This window comes from Oncorhynchus tshawytscha, linkage group LG29, assembly GCF_018296145.1.
Source record: "Oncorhynchus tshawytscha isolate Ot180627B linkage group LG29, Otsh_v2.0, whole genome shotgun sequence".
Classification (NCBI taxonomy): domain Eukaryota; kingdom Metazoa; phylum Chordata; class Actinopteri; order Salmoniformes; family Salmonidae; genus Oncorhynchus; species Oncorhynchus tshawytscha.
Window position 1 is genome coordinate 23,956,229 of NC_056457.1, and position 23,578 is coordinate 23,979,806.

At 46.2% G+C, this 23,578-nt stretch overlaps 2 protein-coding genes across 7 annotated transcripts in view; one reads left to right on the forward strand and one right to left on the reverse strand.

The window, feature by feature from the left end:
- LOC112227702 (vascular endothelial growth factor receptor 1-like) overlaps positions 1-1,717 on the forward strand; it is a 116,574-nt gene extending 114,857 nt beyond the window's left edge. For 5 of the 6 annotated variants that reach the window (XM_042308651.1, XM_042308653.1, XM_042308655.1 and 2 more), the window contains 5 exons: positions 30-135; positions 211-338; positions 430-505; positions 624-709; positions 798-1,717. In XM_042308651.1, the coding sequence (XP_042164585.1) occupies positions 30-135; positions 211-338; positions 430-505; positions 624-709; positions 798-966 (565 nt within the window). In that variant the 3' untranslated portion in view covers positions 967-1,717. The remainder of the gene's footprint in view (positions 1-29; positions 136-210; positions 339-429; positions 506-623; positions 710-797) is intronic. The other variant, XM_042308652.1, reaches the window with a different exon arrangement.
- A 3,351-nt stretch (positions 1,718-5,068) lies between these two features.
- On the reverse strand, positions 5,069-20,833 carry LOC112227492 (PAN2-PAN3 deadenylation complex subunit pan3). The gene is given in 19 exon segments (XM_042308659.1): positions 5,069-6,804; positions 7,212-7,350; positions 7,445-7,509; positions 8,767-8,896; positions 9,107-9,246; positions 11,621-11,708; positions 12,112-12,277; positions 14,115-14,216; positions 14,363-14,479; positions 14,622-14,783; positions 15,093-15,150; positions 15,338-15,442; positions 15,541-15,594; positions 15,596-15,774; positions 16,118-16,256; positions 16,526-16,596; positions 16,982-17,054; positions 18,990-19,111; positions 20,140-20,833. Coding segments are annotated over 19 exon segments (2,373 nt in total). The 5' UTR covers positions 20,462-20,833; the 3' UTR covers positions 5,069-6,663.
- Positions 20,834-23,578: the final 2,745 nt, after the last annotated feature.

Sequence of the window (23,578 nt, forward strand, 5' to 3'; positions counted from 1 at the left end):
TGTGAGTATAACTGGTGTGTTGTCTGTAGTTACAGCACCATGCTGGCATGCTGGGAGGCTAACCCCTCAGACCGCCCCACCTTCACTGGCCTAGTGGAAACACTGGGAGACCTGCTGGAAGCACGGGTTCAACAGGTAACACACACACACACACTCTCTCTCTCTCTCTCTCTCTCTCTTTCCTATGCATTGAACCTTGTCTATGATCAGGATGGGAAGGACTACATTCCCCTGGGCACGTTCCTGTGTGGAGGGAGAGACCCAGACAGCAGCGTCCAGAGAGACTCCACAGAGAGCTCCCTGACTGACCTGCATCCACACAGACTCATCAGCCTAGGGTAAGGCTAGGAACACCCCCATAAACAGAGAAACATGACAGTTGGTACAGTCCAATGGGTTGTAGTTGGTCATGTTTTAATTCTGTCCCAGCTACATGAACACCAGGAGCACAGCGACACTCAGGACCTTTGAGGAACTGCCCAGCAAGGACCCGCCTGGCCCGGACGTGAGGACACACACTGATTCACATTTATATTCTTACTCACACCACACACTGCTTGTCACTGAGGTGTCTGGTGTGTTGCTGTGTATCACACACACTGTGTCGAACTGGTGTGTTTCAGGATGAGCAGGGAGACAGCGGGATGGTTCTACCCTCTGAGGAACTCAAACGCCTCAAATGGACCAGCGGCGCCAAGAGCCTCACAAGGTAACCACCTCTAACCTTCAACCCCTCATTGACTACAAATGAGTGTATTTTGTGTTCTGTGTTGATAATGATTGAGGGGTGTTGGCAGGTCCTTTACCATCAGTACGTGCAGGGAGAACCTGGTGCCCTGCATGTGTAATGACATCACTGGTCTCCATGACGACGAGCCGCCTGTCCTCCCATGCGACTGTGACGCCGAGGAGAGCTGTTCCCCTCCACCCGACTACAACTCTGCCTTCCTCTACCCCTCCCTCTGACAACTCTATCATATCACACTTCTCCCTCTGGTTAGAACTGCCTTGGTTCCTCCCTCCCAGCACACCATCACCCCTCGTCTGTCACTCCATCTAAACACTCACCTCTGTCTTTAGGCCATCTTCCTCCCTACCTACCTCCCTCTTCGTCAGATTCATTATTGATGCAGTGCTTCCTTTCTCCATAACATACTATCAGATGACTTCACTCCAAGGAAACAGTTCCTCTACAGATTGTATCTGATGCTGTAGCTTCCTCAGGGGGACAGGAGTAAGGTATGTGAATTACTGAGGCCTGCATAGGGTGCCACACCCACACCACTAAATCCATGATCGTGTTTTCACATGCAGCAACACTACATGTCCATGTACCATTCTATTTAGTATAGTTGCTCATCTCTATATGGGTACAGCCTATAGAGCTCAGAGGAACCTCGGTTGCCTCCAGTGACCTGACCATGATGTTCCTACACGTGTATGCTGGAAGAATGTATTCATTAGAAAATAGTGTTTCACCTATTTATTTACAATATGTTAACCTCATGAAATTGTGTCAAGGCAGGCAACTGCTGTCAGTGATCATTAAAATCAGTATATATATATATATATATATGTTAGACCAGTCGATGCAGAGCTATGGAGAAGTACTGTATAACGTGTTTAATAGCCCTGACATTTGCCCTGACTGACACAAGTATGTATGTATTCAAACACATCTAAAAATGTTGAAGTAAAGGAGCGTTATCACACTGACTGTCAAGACAATCCTCTGGTCTTCACATGCATGACACTAAGACAACACACTGTGTTTTGGTATATTTTATTAAAATTTCTGCTGTACACACAATATTGCAAAAGTTGAGACAATGAACACAAGATGGGTAAAACAACATACTAAGATGGTGATTGTAGATGTTTGTAGGAAAGGCGTGTGTCGGAGAGGCGTGTGTCGGGGAGGGAGAGGCGTGTGTCGGGAGAGGCGTGTGTCGGGGAGGCGTGTGTCGGGAGAGGCGTGTGTCGGGAGAGGCGTGTGTCGGGAGAGGCGTGTGTCGGGAGAGGCGTGTGTCGGAGAGGCGTGTGTCGGAGAGGCGTGTGTCGGAGAGGCGTGTGTCGGAGAGGCGTGTGTCGGGGAGGGAGAGGCGTGTGTCGGAGAGGCGTGTGTCGGGAGGGAGAGGCGTGTGTCGGAGAGGCGTGTGTCGGGAGGCGTGTGTCGGAGAGGCGTGTGTCGGGAGAGGCGTGTGTCGGAGAGGCGTGTGTCGGAGAGGCGTGTGTCGGAGAGGCGTGTGTCGGAGAGGCGTGTGTCGGAGAGGCGTGTGTCGGAGAGGCGTGTGTCGGAGAGGCGTGTCGGAGAGGCGTGTGTCGGAGAGGCGTGTCGGAGAGGCGTGTCGGAGAGGCGTGTGTCGGAGAGGCGTGTGTCGGAGAGGCGTGTGTCGGGAGGCGTGTGTCGGAGAGGCGTGTGTCGGAGAGGCGTGGTCGGAGAGGCGTGTGTCGGAGAGGCGTGTGTCGGAGAGGCGTGTGTCGGAGAGGCGTGTGTCGGGGGGAGAGGCGTGTGTCGGAGAGGGAGAGGCGTGTCGGGAGGCGTGTGTCGGGAGGCGTGTGTCGGAGAGGCAAGGGGAGTGGCGTGTGTCAGAGTGGTGTAGTGGGGGGAGAGGCGTGTGTCAGAGTGGTGTAGTGGGGGGGGGGAGAGGCGTGTGTCGGAGTGGTATAGTGGTATAGGGGGGAGAGGCGTGTGTCAGAGTGGTATGGGGGGAGAGGCGTGTGTCGGAGTGGTATAGTGGGAGGGAGAGGTGTGTGTCAGAGTGGTATAGTGGGGGGAGAGGCGTGTGTCAGAGTGGTGTAGTGGGGGAGAGGCGTGTGTCGGGGTGGCGTGTGTCAGAGTGGTGTAGTGGGGGAGGGCGTGTGTCAGAGTGGTATAGTGGGGGGAGAGGCGTGTGTCGGAGTGGTATAGGGGGGAGGCGTGTGTCAGAGTGGTGTAGTGGGGGAGAGGCGTGTGTCGGGGTGGCGTGTGTCAGAGTGGTGTAGTGGGGGGAGTGGCGTGTGTCGGAGTGGTATAGTGGGGGGAGAGGCGTGTGTCAGAGTGGTGTAGTGGGGGGAGTGGCGTGTGTCGGAGTGGTATAGTGGGGGGAGAGGCGTGTGTCAGAGTGGTGTAGTGGGGGGGGAGAGGCGTGTGTCGGGGTGGCGTGTGTCAGAGTGGTGTAGTGGGGGGAGTGGCGTGTGTCAGAGTGGTATAGTGGGGGGAGAGGCGTGTGTCGGAGTGATATAGTGGGGGGAGGCGTGTGTCAGAGTGGTGTAGTGGGGGGAGAGGCGTGTGTCGGGGTGGCGTGTGTCAGAGTGGTGTAGTGGGGGGAGTGGCGTGTGTCGGAGTGGTATAGTGGGGGGAGAGGCGTGTGTCAGAGTGGTGTAGTGGGGGGAGTGGCGTGTGTCGGAGTGGTATAGTGGGGGGAGAGGCGTGTGTCAGAGTGGTGTAGTGGGGGAGAGGCGTGTGTCAGAGTGGTGTAGTGGGGGAGAGGCGTGTGTCGGGGTGGCGTGTGTCGGGAGGAGAGGCGTGTGTCGGAGTGTCGGGAGGGAGAGGCGTGTGTCGGGAGGCGTGTGTCGGGGAGGGAGAGGCGTGTGTCGGAGTGTCGGGAGGCGTGTGTCGGAGAGGCAAGGGGAGTGGCGTGTGTCAGAGTGGTGTAGTGGGGGGAGAGGCGTGTGTCGGAGTGGTATAGTGGGGGGAGAGGCGTGTGTCAGAGTGGTGTAGTGGGGGAGAGGCGTGTGTCGGAGTGGTATAGTGGGGGGAGAGGCGTGTGTCAGAGTGGTATAGTGGGGGAGGCGTGTGTCGGAGTGGTATAGTGGGGAGAGGCGTGTGTCAGAGTGGTGTAGTGGGGGGAGAGGCGTGTGTCAGAGTGGTGTAGTGGGGGGAGAGGCGTGTGTCAGAGTGGTGTAGTGGGGGGGTGTGTCAGAGTAGTGTAGTGGGGGGAGAGGCGTGTGTCAGAGTGGTGTAGTGGGGGAGAGGCGTGTGTCAGAGTGGTATAGTGGGGGAGAGGCGTGTGTCAGAGTGGTGTAGTGGGGGGAGAGGCGTGTGTCAGAGTAGTGTAGTGGGGGGGAGAGGCGTGTGTCGGAGTGTCATGAGTTGTTGGGGATACTGATAGGGTGGATTGGGGGATATTGATAGGGTGGATGCGTGTGACATGTTTAAAATTAGGGTTCTAAGCACCACATTCACCAAATACGTCTTCGGTCTCCATCATTTCACTGAAAACAGTACATGAGTCTAATTCCAAGCAGGTTTTAGATCAAGTGGCCTTTAAGTACTGATCTACAGTCAGTTTTACTCTTCAACTCCTAAATGGTTCAGGATAGGCTAGGTGTCGACTCAACAGATCCTAGATCTGTGCTATGGGGCAACTCCCATGTCGCCTCATGGAGTATTGGGTAGAAAATGCCCCTAATCACTGGCATAGGGTCAGATATGTTGACATCCCCAAGTAGGTCAGGTAAGGTTGGACAGAGTAAACTGATGCTAAATCTGTGCTTAGGACCATCTATCACCTCACGAATTTCCCCCACAGTATCTCCACCTAGAGTCCAGTCCACATCGATCTGACTGGATAAAGGGCGACCAATGACGGCCAAACACATTCAGTCATCGGGCCCCTCCAGCTGTCCGTCATCCTGAGAGAATTCCACCCCATTCAACAGAAGGTCTATTCAATGGGGTGGACCGTCCAATATGTTACACATAGAACAGTGATGTACAGACAGTTACCTCATCTCGTGTGACTAGAAGTCTATGATATATACAATACATTTATATCTAAAACTCTTTGAACGTGTCACCCTTCTGAATAGACCCTTGTTTCTGAATGCATCAGCTACTGCTCACCAATCTTACCCACCCTCTCCCAAATTCTACATTTTTCTTCCTGAAGAGTAAAACTCCTTCACTACCCCTTGTGAATTTAAAATCATTGGATTGGTATAAGCAGTTTCCATCATCTCTCACGCCAATCCCTTATTTTTAAAACCATGAGAGGGATTGAATAAGTGTGCACTTCAGGGGGAAAATCCCAGGTGACCACTGGGAGAGGTCAGAGGTTAAATTCCTGGTTGTCGCTGCTCCGTGTCTCGAGCACATTTTGTCTCACATGATTTTTTTTTTTTTTAAATGGTCAAATAAAATGAGATGTTATTAAAACCTTTTCTTACTGACCACTTTGTCCCATTCCTTGCCCCCTCCGTCCCCACCCCAGCTGGAATTGGTCCACAGCATAACGTTTGTGTTGAGGGAGAAAGACCTTCCCTTCCATGTCCCATCATGCATCACTGCACAACAGCTGAACAAAATGAGGGGAATCAGCAAAAAAAAAAAAAAAAAAAAAAAAGGGGTTTATATATATATTTTAAAGTATCACTTATTCTCAAATGAAGAGGTTGGCAGAGACCCCTCAGGGGAAGGAAGCAGGGGAGCAGATAAAGAGAGAAAGAGGCAAAGAAAAGGACATTCCACATTGAGGCAGAACTGGCACCATTCTCTAGTTTTGGCCCAGTCCGTGGGCTTCATCCCAGCGCTGACGAGCCAGACCTAAATATTCCATCTCACGGAGTTCATCATTGGTGTCACAACATTTTCCACAATAGTGTCCATCATGAAGCAATTAAGGAGCCTGCTGCTTTTATGACCCTGCGCTATATAACAAACAGGGAGAAGATACCCCTTCCTAAGGATCATGTCTGGATAGGATACAGCTTTTGTCAAATTGATGGAAAAAGTTGATTTTTGGTGCATTTTAACTAACCCTGACCCTTTTCCTAAACTGCGGTGTAAGTTATCCTAAACCTGCTACAAAAAGTCAATTTTGCCAAAAAATGTATCCCTTCTAGACAAAACCCTACCTCAGTGCCAACAGAAACCACAGTTTAACGCAATAGCCTCCCTAACACATGACCTCAATGTTGCATGATCCTTGACCTCCACATCAAGGCATTGAATTGACCAATGGTCTGTCTGAGTCCCCAACCCAGCACTCTACCCAAAAACTCAGTGGTTTGTCCTTTTGAGTGGGAACCGACAAGCAAGGAGGTCCATTTCAGAAATGGGTTCCCTGACCACCCCCTTTGAAAGCGTCCAGTGGTCTGTCCCGTCTCTTAGTGCGTTGGTATGAAGGGGTGTGGTCTCCAGCAGGAAGACACAGTAAAAATAAAGCCTGATTTTATATTAGGTTCTCAGTGTGTGTGTGTGTGTGTCTGTTCACCACTCTCGGTAGGTGCAGCCTGTAGGCCACTCACATTCATTAAAAAAAGTCAAACATCTTAGTCCATCCTCCACAGAGGGAGAAAAAAATATCTAGAAAAAAATAAAAAATAAAAGCAGGAAAAAGTGAAATCCCACGTGGTGGTTTTATTTTTTAGTATCCGTTTTGTTCCCCAAGTCTAAAAAAAATTAAGCCTTCGTAATCGTTACAGCTTCCGTTTTTGTCCATTACTTGTCATCGCAGCTGCGGGATTTTAGGAAAAATAAAAAAACAGCTTTAGAAAAGCCTTCCTGGTTGCCAAGACAGTGTATGTGACTGAGGTCCAGCAAGTCCCACCCCCTCTGCCTCTCTCGCCACGCTGAAGATGTCATCACTATGCGCCTGGTCCTCCGCTGTAGTGCAATAATGTGCTGTACGGTTCAGGCAGCCCCACCCCGCTGCCTGTGGGGGGGGGGGTGGGGGGGCGCTACAGCGGTCCGACAGCGGCCTGCTGCAGCTCCTGAAAGGTATTGTCGAAGCAGCGCTTCAGGTCCGAGTAGGTCACCACCAGAACACTCTTCTCATCCCGAGACACTAAGCTGATCTTCTCAGGCACGCCCGCGTCCAGCTACACAGAGAGGAGGGGAGAGTACTGGTAGACTAGTAGCCAGCTGAGCAACAAGACATACTGGAATAGACAGGTGGCTCACATGGAGAGGGGGAAATTAATGAGGGGAAGGGCACGGCAGAGGGGGAGGGCACGGCAGGGGGGGGGAAGGGCACGGCAGAGGGGGAAGGGCACGGCAGAGGGGGAAGGGCACGGCAGAGGGGGAAATGGGGGAAGGGCACGGCAGAGGGGGAAATGAGGGGAAGGGCACGGCAGAGGGGGAAATGAGGGGAAGGGCACGGCAGAGGGGGAAATGAGGGGAAGGGCACGGCAGAGGGGGAAATGAGGGGAAGGGCACGGCAGAGGGGGAATGAGGGGAAGGGCATGAGAAAGAGAGAGAGAGAAAGATGCAGGGAGAGCTGGCATACTTTGTTGAGGCAGGAAACAATGTGGCTGAGGTCTATCCAGGGGGTTCCAGCCTCGGTCACCTGGTGGAACAGGTGGTCTCTGAACAGCTTCAGCAGGTACCGGTCCCCCGTCTCAGACCACGTATGGTCCTTCTGAAACCTGACACACACATTAGCAGAAGTGTGATATGAAGGTGAGAAACAGTTGGTCAGATGTTCTAAATCCAGTCCTAATGGAGTAGTTCAGTACTTACTCTGGTCTCTCGTTGATGGTGCCCAGTTTGGCCAACAGACGGAAGAGACGACCATTCTGGACCTCCTACAACAGAGATAAAACTGTGTAAGTCATATATTAGGTAACAGCTGTCTTTGTGGGGGAGGGGATAATGTTGGGGTCTCGTGTACGGACCTGGAAAGTGTTTGTACAGTCACAATCCCTCACAGAACTTGAAACAGTCTAACCAGTTTGTGTCTTGAAGAAGTCAGAGGCTAGGTAGTGCTGGCCAACTTCATTCAGCCGGCTGGTGTGTGATCGTGGCAAAGTTGATTTGATATTGTATAACATCTCTGGGGCTAGTAGTAAATGGGACAATATTATCATGTTACACATCTTTTAGTTGCTTCATTAAATGCTTTCAATATTCATATATGAATTTCTACCATTTAGTTGGCTTAAGTCATTGGAATTTGGAGCCATCGACATCTTTCAATATTGTCCCACATACACAGATAATGTACGGATGGTCCCTAACTAGCCATATTGATAAGGAATGTCAAACCAAATTGACCATGGGCATTACAATTGGCTCGTGTGCAGCCAGCTGTGGGCATAGATTCTACAAGTGTCTGGAATTCTATTGGAGGGATGTGACACCATTCTTCCACAAGAAATTCCATAATTTGGCATTTTGTTGATGGAAAAACAGTCGTCTCGGGAGCCACTCCAGAATCTCCCATAAGTGTTCATTTGGGTTGAGATCTGGTGACTGAGACTCCTTTGACACCCTTCTTTCAAAGTCACTGAAATTTCTTCTAGCTAAAATAATGGGCATGTTTATACATGACCCTAATTAACTCAGGAACCACACCTGTGTGGAAGCACCTGCTTACAATATACTGTCTCCCTCATTTACTCAAGTGTTCACATTATTTTGGCAGTTACCTGTACTATACATACACAGTAATATGAACCATTGATGTTCAGAACAGTACTGATAACATGTAGACACACACACAACTGATGGACAGACAGTGTTGCATTTGAAATGGACTGAAAGGTGGCATTTTCTGTTTAATGCTGAAGACTGCAGAACAGTTCACACACACTACTCGGTTTCCTGATATAAGCACCAAAACAAAACTCAAGAGTAGCGCTGCTGAGGGGGTGTTAAGCAGTGGGTTTGGGGGGGACAGTCCGCAGCCAGTGGTTTCACACCCCAGGTCTAAGGTCAGAACAGCAGATGCTGAATATCCTGTATTTTCACCCCCCTCAACACTTCTCCTCACGTGACTTCCTTCCATTTACCACCACTCCCACATAGCAGAGGTGGCATCACAGGTGTGTGTGTTAGTGTACCTTCGCCAGGTCCTCCTCGATGACATCATTCCTCATCTGTGATGCATCCAGCTGTGTGTAGAAGCGAGCTCCAACCATGGGCATGATGTCATTGACGCTGCGCAGCCTAGACTGCTCTGTCAACAGATACCTACAAACAGGTGGTGACTGAGTACTTGTGTCAGTGCAAACAGTGTGTTCACTTGTATATCTGAGTGTGTTGCGGGTGTTGCGGATGCCGGTGAGAAATGGCTTAGGGGAGGACTCGGTGTCGTCCTTTTCAAGGATGGGTTCTGTCTCTGTGTGTGTGTGTGTGTGTGTGTGTGTGTGTGTGTGTATATGTTGTGTCAGTGTGTCTTACAGGATGAGGTTCTTGAGGTCTGATGAGTAGTTGATAGACACCAACTCCATGGCCTTCTGCAGGTTCTCTCTCTGAATGCCAGCCAGAGAGTTACAGGCCAGGGCCAACACCACCTTGCCCAGGGATATCAGGTCCGCTTGCTGCAAGAGCACACACACACACACAATTAACAGAACACACTACAGCCAGGGGCCAACTCAACCATTTCAAAAAGGAAATCAGGCCAGCAAGGCAAAACTCAGAGCACACACACACACACACACACACACACACAATATAAAAATATGGTTACAAGACAGCTGATAGATTGTGTCCACAATATTGCTTGAGGAAGTAAATATATATATATTATTTTTTTCCCATGATGTAACACTAACAAAAACCAGAGCATGGCGGTTTTACTAGTCAGATTTGCAGCCAATTGATCAACCGCGGCGCTATCCATGGTGCTGAAACTCTGCATGGTAGGGTTGGGCGGTTCCAGATGTTCAAATCGTCATACACGGTATTACCAGTTTAGAACAGGGGGGTATGGGGCATCTGTTACCAGCATGCTAACAAAATTAGCACAAGTAATGGCGAAAAACCATGGCGGCTGCTAGCTAAACATGCTAACGTGCACAAATGAAAATAAACTAAATTGCAAAGACATGCAACCCAGCTCATATAGTTATACATGACCAAAAGTATGTGGACATGCTTATTAAACATCTCATTACAAAATCATGGGCATTAATATAAAGTTGGTCTCCCCTTTGCTTCCGTAACAGCCTCCACTCTTCTGGGAAGCGTTCCACTAGATGTTGGAACATTGCCAAGGGGGACTTGCTTCCATTCAGCCACAAGAGCATCAGTGAGGTCAGGGACTGATGTTGGGCGAAAAGGCCTGGCTTGCAGTCAGCGTTCCAATTCATCCCAAAAGTGTTTGATGGAGTTGAGGTCAGGGCTCTGTGCAGGCCGGTCAAGTTCTTCCACACCCATCTCGAGAAACCATTTCTGTACGGACCTCACTTTGTACATGGGGCATTGTCATGCTGAAACAGGAAAGGGCCTTCCCCAAACTGTTTTCACAAAGATGGAGTCACAGAATCGTCTAGAATGTCATTGTATGCTGTAGCGTTAAGATTTCCCGTCGCTGGAACTAAGGGGCCTAGCCCGAACAGTGAAAAACAACCCCAGACCATTATTCATCCTCCACCAAACTTTACAGTTGGCACTATGAATTGGGGCAGGTAGCGTTCTCCTGGCATTCGCCAAATCTCAGTTTGTCTGTCGGGACTGCCAGATGAAATGCGATTCATCATTCCAGAGAACACGTTTCCACTGCTCCAGAGTCCAATGGCGGCGAGCTTTACACCACTCCAGCCAACGCTTGGCACTGCGCATGGTGGTCTTAGGCTTGTTGCACTAATATATATATATATATATATATATACAAAAATATGTGGACACCCCTTCAAGTTAGTGTACTCGGCTATTTCAGCCCCACCCATTGTAGCTGGCTACATTCTTTATATTATAAACATTAGAAATATGACGGCCATGCATCATTCTTTGTAAAAAATAACTTCCCTTTTCATTGTACGCTCATTTCCCTGATCACTGTTGACTTTCAATATAAAAACGCAAACCGCCAACACACACCTGGACTGCTCCCGCTTTCTCCCATTGTGCTATTTACAAACAAACACGTAACTGGCTCAACTGTTGAGGGGAACTACGTTAAGCTTCCTAATGTAAAATAACGTGACAGGTGAAATGAAGAACGTGATCTGCTTTATCTCCTAATGTATTGCACAAGTTGACTGCAGGTATTTACTTTAAAAAGTAGCTACAGATTTTGAATAACTAAAAATAAATAATTTCAACAGTATTGAAAAACCGTCCCGTGGCCATTCCCAAATAAACCGGTATACCGCCCAAACCTAATCCATGGTGTGGAATATCTGTTACTAGATCTATGTGCTCATTTCTTTGTTTAGCAGAGAATCTGATGTTCTCTAACAAAGTGACCACAATAAGTCGATACGCAAAGTAAAAATAACCACAACAGTGTTCATTTCCCCTGCTAACCAGGTCCATGGAGGGAGAAAATTAGCAACAAGATATCTTAACATCTCAGTCAGAGGCTAAACATAATGTCATCTTCACTAGGCTGTAATAACAATATTTTACCAAAAATTGGCCAACGTGCTTCATAAACTAGGCTAAAAATCAACAAAAGTGTGGTGACAGAACTCGAGTTGATTAAATTGCAACAGAAACCATTAGATTCAGGATTCATGTGTACATTTCCCCATTTATAGTGGTATAATCAGATCAGATCTCATTTCCACTGGTATTGTGCTTTTAAAATTGCATTTGAACAGAAATACCAGGATGACCAGGAGGGGTTTACAATTATCTTGGGAAGAAAAATTGGTAGGTTTTCCAGAAAAAAAGAGAAAAAAAACAAACACTTGAAGCTGAACTAGGCCATGTTGTGCCAGACTGACATGTGGGGGGTTACTGTACCTGGTACTGTGGCATGAGGGTCACATGGTTGGTCTGACTGTTGTCAAACGTTAAGACATCAAACACCCCTACACAGTTCACTCGTAACCTGCAGGGAGAAAAAGGCATGTTGAGTGTGTCTAACGTTAGCGGGATGTCAGCGTGTGGTTCCTCCCCCTTCTGAGAAAAGGAAGCCAGGACTAGTATAGAACTTCTGCTTTCACTTTACAGTAAATAACCCAGCAGATACTATCAGCATTACAACAAACATCAGGGGGCTTAAACACATTGGTTTCTGCACAGTTCTCTAGCAAGGAACGCAGGGCTAAACCAGAGACAGCAACTGTGACTGGTCAGAGGTTGCATGAAAAACACTTCAGTTTCTCTGACCACACTGTCACATTCAACATCTGTGTTTACACCTGGTTTCAGACAATATGAATCTTGCTGGGATCAATAACGTTGGTCAGCAATGTGTGTCTGCGCTCGATGCGTGTCTGTGAGGTGTGTACCTGGTCTTGCCGGTGATGAGGATCTTGCTGGGGTCCATGACCCTACAGGCCAGACCAGCAGTGTGGATAGTTCTGAGGGCTGAGCTCAGCTGGACGATGTAGGCCCAGATCAGAGACTCGGGGAGCAGACCTGCGTGCTGCCGCGGTGGAGTGGGCTCGTGCTGTCCTACGGGGGGAGAACAGGACACACGAAAGGAAACAGACTAAACATATTGAGCAGGGTGTCCATGGTTAAAATAAAATGTGTAGTTACGCCTAAGAAAACCAAATGGTCCAAACCCCATGTCTCGATCATAATCCACTCAACAGTTATTGGTGTTCTTACACCCCTGTAGGGTGGCCTGTATTACAGTGACTAAATCAATGGAGGCCAGAGGGTGGGGGGGGCTTAATTCTCACACAGCATCCAGCCTAAGTGACAAGCTCACCGTCGAACTCACCTTTCTTCTCCAACCAGGAGGACATAAAACAAGGAGGTAAGACATATAGATTGAGACATATAGATTGAGACATGGCATGTAGCTAGTTTTCATATGTGGAGTTTACGTTTTTCATATTAAATGTGAAATTTGTGTTCTTTTTCAAAGATTTTTCACAAAAAACAAGCGCATGTCAATGGAGCACTGAGTTTACCACAAGCTTTTTATTTGACATTTAATTCAGTTAGTGTTCATTTGACTTTTTGCAAACTGCAAAAACAACTTTGCAAATGACGACCACAACATGTAAAATCCTCAAGTCGCTGCGAGAAAGCGCCACTGGTGCTTATTTTCAGATGGGTTAGGTTACGAAATCAGACTTTTTGGATATAAAATGTTGTTAGAGAAAGACCCCACTGAACGATTCAGAACATTGGTCTTGGTGAAAATGGATTTTACAACACAAGGAAGTAAAATCATCAAAGCACATTTCCACCAACTCTGGGCAGAGTGGCTGGACACCCTACATTGAGGCTTTCCAATAAAAGGGTTTAACAAAACAAATGGTATCAACTTGACAGTAAATGTCAGATGCTTACTTCAAACACCCAGTTGTTGAACACTTGTGTTGCTGTATTGCGATAGAGTTGCAGAGCTATTAGTATGACCCTTATTGTTGCTGTGAGGCCACAGAGGGGTGTTGTGGTGTGACAGTAATACTGACAGTTAAACACTTGTTGCCGTGAGGTCAGTGAGGCCAGAGGTTCTGCTTCCTCTGGCTGTGTCCCTCCTATAGCAGGTAGTTGGGCCTGGCTGGTAGCTATAGCACCAGTCTCGGGATCACTTTCAGCCACAGCTTCCCCTGACTACAGCTTGAACACACCATCAACACACCCTTACACAGACCAGCAACTGTCAGTGCTGGAACACTCCTCCTCCCAACCCTCACACAGAAACCATCCACACTGGCAAGCACACTGGTTTCGGTTAGGAAAATGTGGCGCCAGACATTTTGACTGGCAACATTTTAATCTACCAGACATTTGAGAAAGTTTACCAGACCCATATGCATTGGGTGTGTAACCTGATCAGGGCGTCTACCCACGGTGCTCAGAATGACACAAATCACATTTAGAATATGGTCATTCATATTACCAGAACATGCCAGTGGAGAATGCAATGATGTGCGGTCCTTCTTATCCAATTCTGATGTCACTTTGAACATGTTCGAGTAACTGCCCACATGTACATGTTCCTCAGCCAACAAGACAAGTAAAGAACAGCAAAATCACTAGCCCATATCAATCTACTATAGTAGAAAAGGTGGCCAGCTTGTCGAGAAAGAAATGGCCTATGTAATAGGATCCTTTGTAGCAAGGTAAGATATACCTCAATATGTACGAAAACATTCTGTTTTCAAACAACTAAGAGTATATCAAAATGCACACTGCCGTGCGACACGCTGATAAAGCCCGACTTTCATTGCCGTGTGATGACGTATTCAAAACAACTCAGAAGTGGGTCGACACGGAGAGTGTGTTGGTGGGTGCGTCGGACTCAGTGGGGAAGGGTCGGGGGACTCACCCCACTTCCTCTTGGTGAAGTAGGAGTCGGCCGCGGGGTCGTTGAAGTGCCGGCTGAACATGGTCTCTGCCCCCGCATGGAAGTCATAGGAGAACACCAACGCTGAGAGAAACAGGAGGTTATCATGGGGGCTTCTTAAGGATCAAACATACATATATACACACATATACACACACACACACACACACACACACACACACACACACACACACACACACACAGCCGCCCCACCCATACACACGACTCACAGTGATCTCCAAAGGCCTTGGTGGTGAAGACCTCCCTCAGGGTAACAGCGTTGGAGTGCTGGATCTTCTTCCACATGTCCACCAGCATCATACACTTAGTGTTCACCAGCCTGAAACCTGGACGCACAAGACATTCAAAGAAGATGACCACTCAAGATTCCTTCTATTTTCAAAGACTGAAAGAAAACACATCTCATACCAAATAGAAGATCATTTAAAATTGTGTGTGTGTTCATCTTGTGTCATACGAGCAACTCACCATGTATCCTCCTCAGGCAGTACGGTAGGTCGTCCTTGCTGTTGACAGCCTTGTAGCAGGAAGTGATATAGCTGAAGTTGCTGGTCTTCTGCAGGCGGTTGGGAGGGGGGACAGGCTCCAGGGGAAACAGGCTGTGGTAGCTATCCACCTCAGATGGAACACCTAGGACAGCGATACACGGCATGACAACACACCAGCACACAAACAGCACCAAAATAACCTACATCAGTTAGCACGCATCTTAAGTTACAAGTTTTGACACTTGGACAACTTCAGTGTTCTGTGAACCAACTATAGTGACTATTTGTGTGAACTGTCAGGAATACTAAAGACAACGACACGTTTCAGGATGCGAGTCTCACTTTCAGTCTGCTGCGAAACGCCTAATGGACAGAGGCCATACCATCAATACAACGACAATAACAGCCCCCACCCACCTCGGTTGAGGCAATCAGGGAAGGGATGCTTTACCTGTGTTCTCTGACTGGTCAAGCTGAGCCATGGTAATCAGATGTCTGTTAATCAGCTCCTAGAGGGAACCACAGGAAATGACATCAGCTATCAACACTGACAACACAGCACAGAGGGAGATTGGAGGATTAGAACAGACAGAGAGACACTAATATGGAGACAGGGCGAAAAAGAGAACAGAAATGGAAACAGAGTGTGTGTTTCAGACAGAAAGAACTAGGTGGAGGAAGAGAGGGTGTGCGTACCTGTCGGAGCTCATCAGCCATGAAGAAGGACGGGGCGTTGGCTTTGGGCTGCATGTAGGCCACGTGGGGAGCAGTGGGGGGGTAGATGTGGTAGGTAGGAAACACCTGCACAGAAACACATTTAATGGCTGCACTTCCTATTCATGGAGTAATTAAAACTAATAGGTCATGCTGTCAGTAAGGGCAGACTAAATGGAACGTACCATCCCGGCCATGGGAGCGGGGGTGTTATCCGTGTAGAAATAGGTGGTCCCCCCCCACCGTTTCCTTCTGGATGATGTGGGCCCCCTGGTCAGACACACTGGTGGACACCATGTAGTTGGCTGGGTTGGGGTTATTGGGGTTGGGGGTGTGGCTACGCCGGCGAGGGGCAGGTGAGGTTTGGGGGGTGATTTTAGGGGAGTGGAGGGGGGTGGACCCCGCAGAGAGAGACATCCCTGTATGGGGGATACCAGAGAGGGTGTGTTAAACAGAGGTACAGAGTTCATTGGATTACCTACGTACATTGTTATGACTAACTAGTGACAGACTAAGGTGGAATTCATCATGGCAGGGACTTGAATAATAAATTGTTGTTTCCTATAGAGCATCTCCACTGTATGGAGTCAACTCACTTGGCTAGCCAGAAGAATAATGGGAGGTGACATCAAGAGAACCTTTACACTGCTAACTCACTCACCCTGAAAACCTGGCATATCCATAATATAGTGCAAACGGAGAAAACCTAGAAGTGTTCTAAGTTAGAATTAAGTGTTGTTTTTTTTGTAGTGGATGGCTCACCAGGTGCGAGGGCGGTGGAGCTGCTGAGGCCGAGGTGGGGGAAGAGGGGTGATGGGAAGGCCGGACCACTGGACTGGACCATAGTGGCCATGCGGGGAACCCCCTTAGGGATGAACTCATTGGCTGTAGGGTTAGGACCCTGGAGAGAGGGAGAGAACGAGAGATGCATAACCCTAGGATTAGATTTCATTGTTCTTCTTGCCTTCATCAGATATTCTATTTGTTTATTTTCCTTATATGCAGATTTGGCTTCATCACAGTTTACAAAAACAAACCGTGACCGGATGTCGTAATCTGGAGAAAACGCACACAAACGGATGGGTTTAGTTTGGACCATTTCCCCCTTAGGAGCTCAAACTCTTCCCCTTGGTTGACGACCACACCAGGAACCTGGGTAGTGATGCTCACCTTTCTCCTTTGTGATATGCTCAGAGCACCAAAGTCACTGAAGAGTGAAGAAATGGGGGAATTCCCTGGATCTGGAAGAGGACATAGAGGGAGAGGGAATGAAGACTGTGTTGTCCACGGAGAGTTTTCCATCGACCCACAACTCTGACCTGGTCCAGCTGCCAGGGTTCCATGGAATAGATCTGTCAGTGATGTCATGGGTGTTCCAATCAAAGAGTTAGAAGTTGCACCAATTATAATTCTACAGTTATTAGTTTCAAAGATCTGTTATACTCCAGTGGATCCCAACAGCAGTCCTCGAGAACCCCAAACATACCTGCTTCAACTCATTTGAGGGCCTGATAATTAGTTGACAAGTTGAATCAGATGTGCTTGTACTGTTGGGGGTACTTGAGGACCGGAGTTGGGAACCACTGAGCTATTCCATGAAGTTTCCTCTAGGTACTGGGTTCTTACCGTGAGCGCTGTGGCTGAAGTTCTTGGCACCGTCGTCAAGGAGACTGGGAGAACTGCTGCTGTTGGTGATTCTCTACAAAAAATAAATAAATGTAAGCATCTGTTTTAAGTATCTTAGTTACCTAGCTACCATATTCTAGCAAAGACCGCAGCCCTGATGTTCCCAAAAGGAACCAGTCTGAAGCAAAGATAATTCCCATTAGAAGCCACTGTATCTGCATCACTGGCTGATGGTCTTGGAATTCAGCATAGGTGTATACACCTGGTCAAATTGTAGATATAATACTGCTGTATCCCATTAGTGATCTGCCGGGTTTGACTAGAAGGGACTTTTCTCAGCAGGTTAGGAGAATTAAGGATAGCTGAATGCAAAAAGTGTCCCCGACGCCACTCGAAAATATGTACACTGAAAAATAAACATGGAACATCTTCAAAGATTTGACTGAGTTTGAGTTCATGAGGAAATCAGTCATTTGGAATAGATTCTTTAGGGCCTTATCTATGGATTTCACATGACTGGGAATACAGATATGCACCTGCAGGGGCGTGGATCAGAAAACCAGTCAGTCTCTGGTGTGACCACCATTTGCCACATGCAGCGTGACATCTTTGCATAGAGTTGATCAGGCTGTTGGATTGTGGCCTATGTAATGTTGTCCCACACCTCTTCAATGGCTGTACGAAGATGCAGGAACTGGAACATGCGTCGATACAAAGCATCCCAACTATGCTCAACTGGTGACATGTCTGGTGAGTATGCAGGCCATGGAAGAACTGGGACATTTTCAGCTTCCTGGAATTGTGTACAGAACCTTGCGACATAGGGCTATGCATTATGCTGAAACATGAGCTGGTGGCACAATTTGCTTCAGGATCTCGTAACATTATTTCTGTGCATTAAAATTGCCATCAATAAAATGCAAGCGTGTTTGTTGTCCGTAGCTTATGCCTGCCCATACCATAACCCAACCACCACGGCACTCTGTTCACAACAGCAAACCACTCGCCCACACACACTCTGTCTGTAATCCTCCCGGTACTGTTAAAACTGGGATTGATTCGTGACACTTCTCCAGTGTGCCAGTGTGCCAGTGCCGTTAATGACTAAATAATTCCAGCCTGTGCAATTTGTGCTAATTCACAATTTTATACTCATTCTCATTAAATAATCATTGTTTGGCAGGAAAAGAAATAAGGCTTAGTTATTTAATTTTCAACATATTGATAAAGACTAGTTAAATAAAATCAGTTAGGCAAGTCAGTTAAAACCTCTTGAAGCTAGGGGGCACTATTTTTGTTTGGAAAAATAACTTTCCCAAAGTAAACGGCCTATTTCTCAGGACCAAATGCTAGAATATGCATATAATTGACAGATTAGGATAGAAAACACTCTAAAGTTTACAAAACTGTAAAATATTGTCTGTGAGTATAACAGAACTGATATTGCAGGCAAAAGCCTGAGAAAAATCCAATCAGGAAGTGACTCTTATTTTGAAACCCCTGTGTTCCTATGCATCCCTATTGTCCATTGAAAGGGATATCAACCAGATTCCTTTTTCTATGGCTTCCCTAAGGTGTCAGCCTTTAGACATAGTTTCAGGCTTTTATTTTGAAGAATGAGCGTGAATGAACACATTGTGTAAGTGGGCAGGTGAGGGCTCGGAGTGATTTGTGCGCAAAAGAGAGAGACGGCCATTGTTACTCCCGGTCCTAGTGAAAAGCCAAGGTTCCCTGATAATACAGATCACTGTCTTTAGACCAGTACTGAACCAGACTTTCTGATAAACATACAATAATAAGTTCACCTCTACCACATCAGCCAAGTAGCACCATTATTCAGTATTTGACCCTACTGCAGATGTAAGTACCTGAACACTTCAGTAGAATGACAAATCATATATACACATACATACAAATAAAACTAACAAGAATCTCAAAGTCACTTTGAAACAAAAGTAGGTATCTGTCGAGTCAGCAGTGTGTAGTTGGATTCTGAGGCTGGTCATACCTGCATGATAGAGTATTTAGACTCTGCCGGGCTCCCGAAGCCGTTGACCCCAATGAAGCTGCTGCTGAAGTAGGAGTTGGTCAGATTGGCATCGCTCAGGGTCCCGCCCTCCATCCCAGGGACTGTAGAGAACAGAGACAATGGGTTCAGAATCAGCCGCCTGCTTCTACTAAATAGGGTCTGGGTGGTCCTGGTAAACGTCATATTCTATGTTTGAAAAACATTATGGAATCAGACAATATATGCCATACCGACTAACATATCACCCATAAAGAGTGGGAGGGGTCTCGTTAATTGAATGGTTGTGTGATGCAAAATGCATGTAATGCACATAAGTGTCTGAACTAATTTTGTAATCATGAGGCCATAGCTTGTCTTCATTTACAGGACAATTACAGATGAGTAGCCAATCAGCACGCTTCTTGAGATGTAAACACTTCAACTTTATCCAGTTTCCGTGTGCACAAATGATAATATCCACCTTGCAACTGAACACGTGGCATTGTGCAGAGTTAAATCAAATAAAATACAGCTGTGGTGGTTGAATTATTTTGCAAGTGATGATGCTAACTAGTTAGGAACTAAGTAAATTGACTTCACTGCAGCAGATGTTTGGTTAGCATGTAAGCTAGCTAGTCACCTTAAGCATGAAGACAAGCATCATAAAATGAATCGCTTCCAAAACGATTCAACATTAACTAGCTCTGCTAGTTAACGTTAGATGCACGCATTACTAACTATAGTAGTTACCTAATGCAAGAAGAGCGCAAACGTTAACTTTTTTTTCCGCCAGGAGAACTTTTCTAACCATAGCCATCTAACGTTAGCTAGCTACATTAGCCAATGATTGTCTGAATTTTCCCACTGATCTCTTGTAGCTGTCAAATACAAAAACACTCAAATTGCTAACTAAATGCATTTACTGAAGGAGCTCAAATTCTGGACGAAAAGCTTGGCGCTCAGACACTAATTAGTTAAGTTTGAAAAACATGTTTAACCCACGCTGTTTTGGGGGGGAAAAGAGGCCTCAAAGAATCCCCGGGCTCAGTGTTAACAAAGCCCCTCACACGCCCAAAAAGCAACAACCACCGATGAGGCTGTGCTAGGCCCTGTCGTATAGGACGGGTACAAACAGACGAAGTATACTCACTGGTTAACATCTGTCCCTCCAGAACCGTGCCTGCAGGCCCCAGAGAGTCGCCCTTTTTGGGGACGTTCGGTACCCCAACCGGGCAGGCCGGGGGTGCACTAAGCGGATACGTCACGGCTCCTCCAGACATGGATAAAGGGACAGGACTTGCTCCACTGTGAAGGGACATGCTTGCCATAGACGGCTCCTCATGCAAAAACTGACACTCGTCCCCATAAAAGCAAGTCTTATCCTTTGCGTAGTATCGGCAGAACTTCACCTTGACGCAGGCTATTCCGACACCCCCGAGTGGAGCAGCTGAAGCTGGGAGTCCACTGTTCATGACACCGCTGCTGCCGCCGGAAGATATTCAAACATAGAGAGACGTCGATTGCTAGGTAGCTTGCTCTCGAGTAAGGTTCGTAATGTCAATGCAAAGCGATATGCAACAGCAAATATAATTGGTCCAAGCTTAAAATGACATTACTCACATTATCCGACTAGAAGACAAATAATTAAGATAACTAAGGGCATTGCGTTTGACAAATCCTGGTTGCTGTTGTCGCTATTCATGTAGCTAGCTAGCCCGTTGTTTAGCCTCGTTCACGCTGCTGTTGTTGTTTTCTGCTCTCTGGCTAGCTACTCCGCTTTAAAAAAAAGTGGCTTATTCATTTAGCCGAATCAGTTGCAAAACGTTTCTTAAAATGGAAGCAAACGAAACGGGGAGGGACCTACCTGAATGTGTCCAATAGAAACTCTAATGTTGCTCTGTTTGCATCTGTTTGGTTCTTAAACGATTTCCGAAATGAATAGACCCTAGTTAGTATTGCATTATGGGAAGCTTGCAAGATTTTAACGTTACTGCAAAAGTCAGCTCCGTTTGGAGCGGCTTTGAGGGACAGACTCAGTTCGTAGCTTTTGGTCTGTGGACAAAACCAACGATTTCCAATACAGAAAGTCGTCATCCAAACCCAGTCATGCGGTTATAGGCTTTGCAGTCGTGTTTGAGATGTCACAATGTAGCAAGCGTAACATTTCACTTGGTCTGTAGTATTGTAGTAGCACAGTATCCCCTTGACATTTCATCAATCATTGGATTACTCGTGATTTGTATTACGTTGGCAACTATGAAAGTATACTGAACAAAAATATAAACGCAACATGTAAAGTGTTGGCCCCATGTTTCATAAGCTTAAATAAAATATCCCAGAAATGTTCCATATGCACCAAAAGTGTATGTCAAAAAATGAGTTCACAAATGTGTTGACATTCCTGTTAGTGAGCGTTTTTACTTTGCCACGATAATCCACCCACTTGGCAGGTGTGGCATATCAATAAACGGATTAAACAGCATGATCATTACATAGGTGCACAATAAAAGGCCACTCTAAAATGTGTAGTTTTGTCTCACAACACAATGATACAGATGTCTCAAGCTTTGAGGTCCACCAGAGAATTGACATGTTTTCCCTGCCACTGGCTTCCCAGTGGGTGGACCTGACTCCCAAATGGGTGGGCCTATGCCCTCACAGGTCTACCCAAGGCTGTGCTGCTGTCAAATCAAATCAAATGTTATTTGTCACATGTGCCGAATACAACAGGTGTAGTTCTTACAGTGAAATGCTTACTTACAAGCCCTTAACCAACAATGCAGTTTTAAGAAAATACCCCCCCCCCCCAAAAAAATAAAAGAGAAGAATAACAAATAATTCAAGAGCAGCAGTAAAATAACAATAGCGGGGTTATATTCAGGCGGTACAGAGTCAATGTGCGGGGGAACTTGTGTTGAGGTAATATGTACATGTAGGTAGAGTTATTCAAGTGACTATGCATAGATGATAACAGAGTAGCAGCAGTGTAGGGGGCAATGCAAATAGTCTGGTTGATTAGATGTCGTGAAATACATAGATTAAGGCAACATTTATTTATTCCAATTGACTGATTTCCTTATATTAACTGTAACTCAGTAAAATCGTTGGAATTGTTGCATGTTGCATTTATATTTTTTTCAGTATAATAACTGGATAGAGAACGTATTTACTTGCCCAAATCAAGCACTGGCCGCCTACAATAATAATGTTATTATCAGAGGTAACATAGTAAGCGTGAATCTGGGACACTCAAGTTAATATGATATGTTGTGTTTGGTATGGTTACATAAGACAGAAGAATCTCACCATGGACAACTGTAGAATTTTAGCTAATTAGAAACTTTTCAACTACTTGGCATGTTAGCTAACCCTTCCCCTAACCTTAAAACCCTTTAACTTAACTCCTAACCGTAACCTTAACCCTAACCCCCTAGCCTAGCTAACGTTAGCCAGCTAGCTAATATTAGCCATAACTAATTGGAATTCATAACATATCACACACTTTCCACAATTTTTATATATGTGTTTTGCAAATTCGTAACTTATCATACGAATTTTAATTCATAACATATCATACGAAATGGATGATGGGACATCGACAAATTAATACATAGCCTACCATACAAAAACGCAACATATCATACTAAATGGAGTGTCTCAGATTTACATAAAGAATAATGTGAAATGCTCTGAGACCAGGTTGTGTGCTGGGAAGAAAAGTGCAATCATCACCTTGAAAATGAAGTTTAGAGGCTCAATTCAATCCAACCATTTTGCAGTATTTACCCAGTAGCTCTTTTTCCAATGGCCAAATTAACTCACAGATTCGTCTTCAGTACTGTATAAAACCCTACAACTACTGCCACCCAGGGCGACCCTCTCACAGGTATGCTGTCACTTTTCAGAATTAGAAGTGTGGGAACAGGATGAACATGTTAAATAAAGGTTAAAATATATATATACATATATACCAGTCAAAAGTTTGGACACACAAACATTCAAGGGTTTTTCTTTATTTTTAATATTTTCTACATTGTAGAATAATGGCGAAGACATCAAAACTATGAAATAGCACATATGGAATCATGTAGTAAAAAAAAGTGTTAAATCAAATATATTTAATATTCTTCAAAGTAGCCAATCGTTGCCTTGATTACAGCTTTGCACACTCTTGGCATTCTCTCAACCAGCTTCATGAGGTCTCACCTGGAATGCATTTCAATTAACAGATGTGCCTTGTTAAAAGTTAATTTGTGGAATTTCTTTCCTTCATAATGTATTTTAGCCAGTCAGTTGTGTTGTGACAAGGTAGGGTTAGTTTACAGACGATAGCACTATTTGGTAAAAGACCAAGTCCATATTATGACAAGTACAGCTCAAATAAGAAAAGAGAAATGACAGTCCATCATTACTTTAAGACATGAAGGTCAGTCAATACGGAACATTTCAAGAAAGTTTCTTCAAGTGCAGTCTCAAAAACCATCAAGCACTATGATGAAACTGGCTCTCATGAGGACCGCCACAGGAAAAGAAGAACCAGAGTTACCTCTGCCGCAGAGGATAAGTTCATTAATTACCAGCTTCAGAAA